This window comes from Euleptes europaea, chromosome 10 (assembly GCF_029931775.1).
Source record: "Euleptes europaea isolate rEulEur1 chromosome 10, rEulEur1.hap1, whole genome shotgun sequence".
Taxonomy (NCBI): Eukaryota; Metazoa; Chordata; class Lepidosauria; order Squamata; family Sphaerodactylidae; genus Euleptes; species Euleptes europaea.
The window spans coordinates 1,764,215-1,774,864 of record NC_079321.1 but is presented as its reverse complement, the minus strand read 5'-3'; the positions used below and the strand labels follow the sequence as shown (position 1 = coordinate 1,774,864).

Sequence of the window (10,650 nt, the reverse complement as noted above, 5' to 3'; positions counted from 1 at the left end):
GAATGGTGAAAGAGAAGGCAAGGATCAGCCATCTCGTTCATCACGGCATAACCCACTGCACTCCTTGAAGAGGTTTCTTTTCCACTAGAGTCCTCTCGAAAGCACCTGGCTAAGTGAGAGGGGTTTGTACGTCTAGGGCAATCAAGAGTTGAGCACCAGATTTCCATCTTTTATATCTGAATTCTGTTGTGTGCAAAGAAAGAGACCTTCTCAAACAAAGGGGCTGGGCTGCCCAACATTGGAGCAGAACATGTCCAAGAACCCCAAAGATACGGTCGATCTGGCCAGCGTTCCCTCAACCAAACTTGAGCGTGGTGATATTGCAACATCAAGTCTAAGGGGGCAACCAAGAAGCAGAAAAACAGAAATAACCATGATCCCGAGAAGTCTGCAGAAAGGTTGTCTATGGCAGCGGGGTGGGGGGAGAGAGAGCAGAAAAAATGACAGACTTTTCAAACAATTAAAAAAATGGTATTGGCACCAACCATAGCGGGGGAACATCTATTTGCTCTTCTTCCACAGGTAAGGGCATCTTAACTGTGGGAAGGCTGGGAAACTGACTCTTAATTTGCTGGTGTGCTTGTCCTTGGGACTTCCCAGTCAAAGATGATTATTACATTTAGGCTAGAAAAGTACGGCCAGCGTGAAAACCGCCTTGAGGAACTCATGACCGGAACTGATCAAATCTCTGCAGACAACAAGCTAAGCTCAAGCCGGGTCTGAAAGCAGACACAGACATCAGGTAATCACACTCTCCCTCGTTGCGGAAACCCTCTCCTTTCAGGCATAAAAGATAAGTTCGGGAATCTGCCCTCCTTGAACTCCTGTGCCATTGGTGCTGTCTGAGGAGCACTGGAACTGCACAGTTACTTTCCCGCACTGGACCTCCGTCATCCCTTCCTGTCCGAAATAGCTGAGGTCGTTGCCGTCCAGAATCACGCTCGCTGTGTAAAAGGTATCTGGTTCGATCTGCACCGGATACTCAAACCACACCGGGAAAGTGTTGCTAGATCCATCTGAGAAGTACTTGCTCAAGTTCTGCCCGAGGATAACGCCTTGGCGTTTGAGTTCAATCTTCGCGCTGTATTCGGCCGATCCACAGCTGGAGCCGTAGAGCCCAAAGCCAGCAATGAACACTCGCTTATCAACGGCGAACTGTATGCTGTCGCACCTGCCCCTGTAACGCCACTGGTTGCTGCGATAGGCACAAGACTGGAAACGGTGGCAGCGTTGCGGGACGAGGCCCTTCCGGGCGTTGCTCACAAACTGCAGCTCCGGCTTTTTGGCCGCCGTGTACCAAAGGAAGATATCGTTCGTTTCGTTGAGGGTCAGGATGCCCGACTGAGCGGCGCCGTTGGCAAAGTCGTCGAGCGCCATCGTCGGGATGCGAATGAGATACAGCGCCTTCCCGAGGACTTTGCGCTTGTTTTCTATGCTCACGGGCAACTCTTGGCGTTGGCACTCCACTTCGGCCCAACTGAGAGCAGCTTCGAAAACCACAATCTCTTTGGCATTCAGGGTCTCCCTCTGGAGGATGCTTTCAAGTGTCTGAAAGTCTATGTCGCAGAACCCTTCGGACTTCAACGCCAGCTCTGCCTGGGCATCAATCACTTCCCAGCAGCGTTCCGTCAGGTCCGGCTCCTCAAATAAGCAGCTCTGGGAGAGGAGCACACAAGCGTTTTTGGCGCTCAGGCTGGTCTCCAGGAAGTTCACGCACGCTCTGGCGAGATGAGGGACGATGTATTTCTTGGCGGCGTAAAGCGTTGCCAGCACCGTGTCAGCAGCCAAGTCGATTTCGTCACAGTAGATGTATCTGCAAGAGAAGCCAGACGTGTGATGCGTAGTTTAGCACAGAACAGAAGAAAGCAAGCAAGCAGGAAGGTAGGAACGGAGGGGGTGGTGTGAGAGATGCAGTGGTCAGCACTGCTGGAGGCAAAAGGCAGGTGGAGGGGAAAACACAAACATTTATTCAGCAAACGCTTATATCAAATATTCAACTTGTAGAGCCATCGATGGATGAAAGAATTTTCCATAGATTAGTCATCTAGCTTTCAATGGCTTCGTTAATAGATTAAATGTTTATCACACACAATATTCTTAAAGCCTCAAACTAAGTACCTTTTTGAGATGGTGACGGAAGCATAAGCTAACTCGCAATTTAAACGAAATATACTGCTCTGTCGTTGCAGAGGGCCCTCGTTGAGGTTTTTGTTTTTATCGGAACAAAAGTAGTCTCAGCAAAAAAAGAAAAAGAGAAGCGTTTTTCCCTTGCATCCCCACCAACCAAAGCTTCAGTCGATTAGTCTAAAGTGTGCAGCTCTTTTGCCGCTGTGGTGAACTGCAGGGGGGGGGTTGGGGGGGGGAAATGCCAATAGACACTTTCAAAGCAGGCATCAAGGACGTCTTTACATAACAAACAACTCATGAAATCCACGAGATATAGCCCTGACCTGGGTAGCCCCAGGCTAGCCTGATCTCATGGGATCTCAGAAGCTAAGCAGGGTCAACCCTGATTAGTACTTGGATGGGAGACCACCATAAGAACATAAGAAAAGCCCTGCTGGATCAGACCCAGGCCCATCAAGTCCAGCAGTCTGTTCACACAGTGGCCAACCAGGGGCCTCCAGGAAGCCCCCAAACAAGACGACTGCAGAAGCACCATCCTGCCTGTGCTCCACAGCACCTACGATAATAGGAATGCTGTTTTGATCCTGGAGATGGAATACCCGAGGAATACCCGGGTCATGACGTGGAGGCAGGCAATGGCAAGACACCTCTGAATGTCCCTTGCCTGGAAAGCCCTATAGGGTCGCCATAAGTCAGCTGTGACTTGATGGCACACACACAAAAAGTGACGAGTTAAAAGCCTTAATTCTTGACAGTGTAGCTGCTCTCACAAAAGATTAAGGGAACTTCCAGTTCAGAGGTATTGCTGAACACCACCTGCTGGGAGGAAACAGCAGGGGAAGGATGTGGCCTTTGTGCCCTGTTTGGGGGCTCCCAGAAGCATCTGGCTATTTCTGTTGGAAAGAGGAAGCTGGATAACATGGACTCTGGGTTCGGTCCAGCAATGCTCTCCTTTATGGTGTTTTTTCCCTTTCCCCAATACACCCAGAGCCCTTAAGTCATTCAAGGGAGCCGACCGTACGGTGTACAGTTTAGATCAGGGGTTCCCAACGTGGGCAGTGCCAACCCCTGGAGGGCAGTGGGATTACATAGAGGGGCACTAAGAGGCAAGGGGATAGCAGGGGGGCGCTAGAGGTAGGCCCCTTCAACTGTGTTGTTGGATAGGGTAGGGGGCACTGGGGTTGAGTTTGTGGAACAAGGGGGGCGATGGCCCTCAACGTTTGGGAACCACTGGTTTAGATGGTCCACCTCGTGAGCTGAAACTGGTCCAGAGAACAGGCCCCGTGTGATCCCCCTGTTATGAGACCAAAACTGACTTTTGGGCAGTTTGCAATGGAAACCACAATCGTTTCAACAATAGGAAGTATTTGGGTTGTCGGCAGGACAAGGTGGTTTTTATACCGGGATGTTGACAGAGATTCGGCATTAATCAGAATATCCAACATATCCCACAGCCTCTAAAAGCAACATACAGGTAAGACAGAAACGTGTTCATTTCCAGAGATTTTACTGTAGAAAAACTGGATAGGTAGCCAAACATTTCTGAGAAAATATGCTGTTTTGTAATCTCACTGAATAAAAGGAATCTGTTTAGAACATCTCTGATGAACTGATACTGGTACAGGAAAAAGAAATGAAGATAGTTAAGCGTCCATCATTTTAAATCCATGTACTGTTTGTGTTACTTTCCCCACAAGGTGCAGAAAATATTTCGAACTAATTTGCAAAGCCCCGAAGGTCAATCCCATTTAAGCTCTTGTTAAAAAGATTCATGTTCGGCCCTCTAAGGTTTGCTCCACAGACTGCTGAAGCTCATTTCCTGTGCAACAGAAGCTCCCTCGAATGTCAAATTCTCTCACATGTACCTCTAGCTGTGACAGCAGAGAACAGCTTGTTCAGCACCGCAAGGAAAACAAGGTAAAAGTGACACTCAAAAAGGGGAAACAGCTAACTTGCAGTCAGCTACACGTGAAGGAGTCTTCATACGTGGCAACGGCAGGAGGATTTTTACTTATGTACTTCTGAAAACATGAAACATTCAGCGGTAGAACTGCTGCTGGACTTTTGATCGATTAAATGCAGCTGTTGAAGAGAAGCTGGATCACTAAATGATACACATTGTACAAGGTTTCATTTCTGGAGAACCGGGTTTGATTCCCCACTCCTCCACATGAGCAGCGGACGCTAATCTGGTGAACCGGGTTGGTTTCCCCACTCCTGCACACGAGGCCAGCTGGGTGACCTTGGGCTAGTCACAGCTCTCTCAGAGCTCTCTCAGCCCCACCTACCTCACAGGGTGTCTGTTGTGGGGAGGGGAAGGGAAGGAGATTGTAAGCCGGTTTGATTCTCCATTGAGTGGTAGAGAAAGTCGGCATATAAAAACCAACTCTTCTTCTTCTTCTGTCTGTATTTGGCAAGCAAAATAAATAATTAAAAATATTGTCGAAGGCTTTCACGGTCAGAGTTCATTGGTTCTTGTAGGTTATCCGGGCTGTGTAACCGAGACACTGTGTAAGGAGACACTGTCCTTCAGTGTTACTACTCTGAAGATGCCTGCCACAGTTGCTGGCGAAACGTCAGGAAAGAAAATTCCAAGACCACGGTTACACAGCCCGGATAACCTACAAGAACCAAAATAAATAATTGTTCTCCCTTCTGTATTCAGAGCCAGTGAAGAAGAAAAGTTGGTTTTTATATGCCGACTTTCTCTACCACTCAATGGAGAATCAAACCGGCTTACAATCTCCTTCCCTTCCCCTCCATACAACAGACACCCTGTGAGGTAGGTGGAGCTGAGAGAGTGTGACTAGATCAAGGTCACCCAGTGGGCTTCATGCGTAGGAGTGGGGAACAAATCCAGTTCACCAGATTAGCCTCCACCGCTCATGTGGAGGAGTGGGGAATCAAACAGGGTTCTCCAGATCAGAGTCCACCGCTCCAAACCACCACTCTTAACCACTACGCCACGCTGGCTCTCAACAAATTGGTCACAAATGATAGTTCTTCACCACTGTCTTCTGTATGATTTGTATATGGCAAATGTGTTTCATCGCCACACTTTACACAATGGTTTGGATCCTGTTTAAAATTTCCATGGGCATCAGATGCGTGTATGTGTGGGGGGATGCTAAGTCCCCCCTCCTATGGTGGGTGTCTGACTCCTCCCCCAAGCTATTCCTGGGGATCTCGCAAGAGCACCACTCAAGGGGGCATCTTGGACCACAGCGGGAGGGAGGAGGCAGGGAAGTCGTGGTCCACGGATGTTAGAAGAAGAAGAGTTGGTTTTTTACATGCTGACTTTCTCTACCACTTAAGGGAGACTCAAACTGGCTACAATGCCTTCCCTCTCCTCCCCACAGCAGACACCCTGTGAGGTAGGTGAGGCTGAGAGAGCTGTGACTAGCTCAAGGTCACCCAGCTGGCTTTATGTGGAGGAGTGGAGAAACCAACCCGATTTTCCAGATAAGCATCTGCTGCTCATGTGAAGGAGAGGGGAATCGAACCTGGTTCTCCAGATCAGAGTCCACCGCTCCAAACCACCTCTCTTAACCACTATGCCATGCTGGCTCTCTTTAGAAAAGATGCAAGCCAGCAGGCTAGATCTAGGACATCATGGAGTGGGTGTTGTTCCAGTTTAACTTAAGGGCCATATTTTGCTTTAATTATGATAGGTAATTCCTACTGTATAATTTAGTTTCTCCATTCAGCTTAGACAAATGTAGTGGGAAGATGAGAAATTGGTTATCAAAAAAATATGGAACAGGGAAGGTATCAAGAAATAGCCACATAGTATCTATATAACCCTGTACTTGTTATGCAAACAGTATCTATCCAGCTCTGCCGGCGATATTCCAGTTGTTCAATAAGCTATTCCTGACCTGCCCGTCTTGCTAGGTCTTGTTATTTTCCATCAGTGTAGGCACCAAGTACACAGTCAAGTACACAGCTGGTCAAGTACTTAAGGGGTCTACTGAAATCAATAGTGATTTAAGCACACACTCAAACGTGTTGCGGACTGCACCCTACTCAAGTGCATCTCCCAGGACCCGCATTTAGCAAGATGATATCACTTCATATTGCAAAGCTGTACCAAGAAACATTCCTGGGAACATAATTAATCTGCAGCGATCGGGTCTACCGGAAGAACCCATGTACAGTTTTGGGCATTGCCACTTGGCAGACTCTAAGCCATCCTGATTTCTCTTTTCACCATGAACCAAAGCTTATATTCTAAAGCAGGGGTGTCAAACATAAGGCCTGCGGGCCGGATCCGGCCCCCTTAGAGCTCTTATCTGGTCTGCGAGCCAGGTGAGGCAGCCCCCCTCCCCTAATCTGGGCTGGAGAGGCCTGGCCTGGCCCAACCAAGTAACAGTTATGTCATATCCAGATATGTATGATGCAAATGTATGCATATGAAATTAGGTATTAGGGTTAGATACAAATAAGATTTTAAAGGCTATCTCAATAGATTTGATTATAATTTTTTTAAATAGTCTAACTTCATAGATATAGCAATCAGTTGAGGTTGAAGCACTAAAGAAAGAATTTCCAGTTAAATTTTGTATTTTTATAAGACATCCTATTGTGGGGTGAGAACAAAGGGATGGGTTATCTTGAGCACAGACACGAAAATGAAATGTTAAACTTGCTCTTTCTGTCTTTCCCTTTTTTTTCTGTACCCCTTATTAAAAAACGAATAAAATTTATTTTAAAAACAACAACAGTTATGTCATATCTGGCCCTTGTAACAATTGAGTATGACACCTCTGCTTTAAAGGCTAAACAAAGTACAATCCCTTGGAGATTTCGGAATCATTTGGCCACTGTGGTGGCTTGTAATGTGCTATGATCCTCCTTCCTATGAAAACCATCTCTCCTAGACAGACCCCACACATCTGCACTAACAAACCCCAGAGCTACTGGCAGTATACACTATTCTGAGGATAAGATACAAAGACTTTTTCTTAATATCCTAAGGCAACCCAATAAAGACACTAATACCTATCAGTTACATGATTAGCCACCGCCCTAATCAATGACATACTGAAAGGATACAGGCATAAACCACAGTGGAAACTAAAGGATATTAAAGCGTAAAAATTAAAAAAAAACCTCCTACAAAGATCTGCATGTACAACTTTCACTTTAATTCCTGAATTTATAGATACAAGAACTTTTTCCCCCTTATATCCTAAGCAAGAGAAACCAGACATATTGGAGAAAAGAATCACAAAATAAATTACATGTCCTTTCCACAGTTAGTTTAAAATTATGTTTAGAAAGAACTGTTAATTTTAATATATATATAAAATTAGCTTATAGAACTAAATCAGTGACCACATTTTACAAGTTACAGAGAATTTTGTGGAAGAGACTCGAGTAGAGAGGAATTATTCATATTGGCAAAAACAAGGCTATATAAGATACCAAAACATTTCAACAATGTTTTCCAGGTGAAACCAGAGTGGAATCATAGAATCATAGAGTTGGAAGGGACCACCAGGGTCATCTAGTCCAACCCCCTGCACAATGCAGGAAACTCACAACTACCTCCCCCCCAGTGACCCCCACTCCATGCACAGAAGATGGCCAAGATGCCCTCCCTCTCATCATCTGCTTAAGGTCATAGAATCAGCAATGCTGACAGATGGCCATCTAGCCTCTGCTTAAAGACCTCCAGGGAAGGAGAGCTTAACACCTCCCGAGGAAGCCTGTACCACTGAGGAACCACTCTAACTGTTCTTCCTAACAGCACCTTCAAACCAGAACCCCCCCTTCTTTGTAAATTTGATTAATTGAGGGCCTGCCCAAAGTTCCCAGCAGACTTACTGGCCTTGTATGCAACAGATTTGGGGGTGGGGCTGAGGGGTGGGAACAGACTCCACAAAAGGAATCTTTCTGATAATTAAAAACACACCACAACAGACACCCTATTTTTGAGACGTGATGGACGCCCCGTGTTGTGCGTCTCCATTTACAAGCATGCCCAACTTTGACTAGCCCAGACTTTACTTCCCAGCAAGGAAGGGTGCTTACTTCAGCATGGCGAGGAAAGCCGCAGGCTCCACATCTGGGATCCGGATCTCATCTTTGTCCTCTGCGAGCTCCCCGTAAAACATCGCGTGGAACACGGAGCTCCCGACAGCTAGGACATACTGTTCGAAAAGGTAAAATGTCATTTCACGCTTCAGAACAAAACCCATCACCGAAAGAAAGGAAACAGAAATGGCAGAAGTCACAGAGAACTCTGAAAACAAGACTAGGAAAGCTATAACTGGTTTCTGAAGAGCCCTGCATGACCGGAGTTTCATCTGATTTTTTTTTTTTTTAACAGCAAAGCTTGCTAAAGGTAATTGCTCAGTTTTCCTTTGTCTTTTGGGAATCCTTGCAACTCTTAAAATGTACTCCTGGTCTTACTACAATGAGAGCTGGGTGTGTGTGTGTATTGCTTAGAGTATTAGACCAAGGATCCCTCCATCCAGATCCCTTGTAAGCTAGAAAGCTGTCTACCGCGCAGCCTAACAGTGCATTCATTTCAATGGGCTTAGAGTGGAGTAACTCTCCTTAGGAATGCACTTTACCTTGCAGGGCTGTTGTGAAGATAAAAGATGATCATGTACACTGCCCTTTAGAGGCTGGACAGATTAAAAATGCAGGGGGGAGGGGGAGAGTCAAGGAAACTATGTTTTGGAGGGGACACTCTCCCACAGTAAGAAGAAGTGTTGGTTTTTATATGCAGCCTTTCTCTACCGCTTAAGGAAGAATCAAACCACCATACAATCACCTTCGAGAGAATTGTGACTAGCCCAGGGTCACCCAGCTGGCTTCATGTATAGGAGTGGGGAAACCAACCCAGTTCTCCAGATTAGAGTCCACTGCTTACATGAATACATGAAGCTGCCTTCTACTGAATCAGACCCTTGGTCCATCAAAGTCAGTATTGTCTACTAAGACTGGCAGCAGCTCTCCAGGGTCTCAGCCAGGGGTCTTTCACATCACCTACTTGCCTAGTCCCTTTAACTAGAGATGCCAGGGATTGAACCTGGGACCTTCTGCATGCCAAGCAGGTGTTCTACCACTGAGCCACAGCCCCTCCCCTGTGGAGGGGTCATGTGTAGGAGTGGGGAAACAAACCCGGTTCATCAGATTAGCGTCTGCTGCTCATGTGGAGGAGTGGGGAATCAAGCCCGGTTCTCCAGATTAGAGTCCACCACTCCAAACCACCACTTTTAACCACCACACCACACAGTCCTTCATAAGAAGGGAACAGCTAAAGCGTTTCACTGGGCAAAGATGCTTAAAAGCCGACAGCCCAAGCCTGCTGCACTAAGTCTTAAGGGCAGAGACTTCCCTCCCTTTCCCCTTGTCAAAGTGCATCGTGCAGCTGTTGCTTACTTTGTGTCCCGGCAACCGCTGGGTCCCACCTGGCGGCCCCACCACAAAATGAACATCTGCCATCAAGTCATTGTTGAACATCACTGCATTTCTACAAAGAGAGGTAACGTGTTAATTCAGGGTGCACGGCGTCGGGTCCCCTCCCCACACCCATGCGATTCGGCTCCCTGAAGTCTTTCCTCCGTGTTTCAACAAGCGGCACAAGGGAAGAAAGAGCACGTTTCAAATCGCTTCATGACCACTAAAGCACTCGTTTGTTTTTCTCTTTATTCAAAGTACGATGCTACCAAAAAAAAAAAAAAAAGCCTGAGAGAGAACTTTTCGGGAAAAAGTAAAACGCAAAAAAACCACGAGCAAAATTGAAAGGCAGAACAGCACATTCTCGACATTTCATTTTGCAGGTTAAAACAAGGCAGCCTTTGCAGAACAACAAGAAGAAAACCCCCCAGCTGAACTGCACTGTTGGAAAAGAGAGACACCCCTCCATCATTTCAATGGGAAGAAGCTAATAGACTGTCCTGAACAGGGCAAAACACTTCCCCCTCCAGACTGCCAGTAAAACTCGAACGCAAACTTACCTTTCTCGGATAGTGGGATACAGTCCTTGCCAGTTGGGAGCAGGGATAATATTGTTGTTGTTGATGTTTTGCTGGTGGTACTGCTGGACGGCGGCCGCGTTGCCATTAGCCGGCTTCTTTCGGGGGAAAATGTCAGCAGCCATCTTCTTCTTCTTCCTGGTCTTCAAGGTAATGATTTCATAGCAAACTGGGGGTAACTTGCTGCTGCTTCCGCCGCTCACCTTCTTCGAGCTTTTCTTGGAACGGTTCTTAACTGTCTCTGGAAGCATCAAGAAGAAGGTGAGACATTTCATGTTCTTCCCCTTGTCATCTACCATGAGTATCCTCCTCTGTTTAATAGAGAGCCTAACTAAGAAACAGAGAGAGAGAGCGAGAGCGCGCGGAAGGTGCTAAAAGCAGACAGCAGCAAAAGGCGAGGTTGTGCTTCGTTTCCAGCAAGGCAAGGTGACCTTTTTCCAGGGTGCTGAATAAGGTATCAGCTTCTTTCTTTCTTTCTTTCTTTTTTAAGTCTGATCCAATACTTGATCGGTTAAACTCCTCCCCGACATGA

The 10,650-nt window shown here is 46.7% G+C and overlaps 1 protein-coding gene across 1 annotated transcript; it reads right to left on the bottom strand.

Annotated features, from left to right (window-relative positions):
- Positions 1-777: 777 nt before the first annotated feature.
- On the bottom strand, positions 778-10,428 carry BTBD3 (BTB domain containing 3). The gene is made up of 4 exons (XM_056856291.1): positions 10,101-10,428; positions 9,523-9,613; positions 8,164-8,282; positions 778-1,813 (listed from the first exon to the last, which is right to left on the bottom strand). Exons 1-4 carry the CDS (start codon positions 10,415-10,417, stop codon positions 781-783), a joined length of 1,560 nt encoding a protein of 519 aa, XP_056712269.1. The 5' UTR covers positions 10,418-10,428; the 3' UTR covers positions 778-780.
- Between the last annotated feature and the right edge of the window lie 222 nt (positions 10,429-10,650).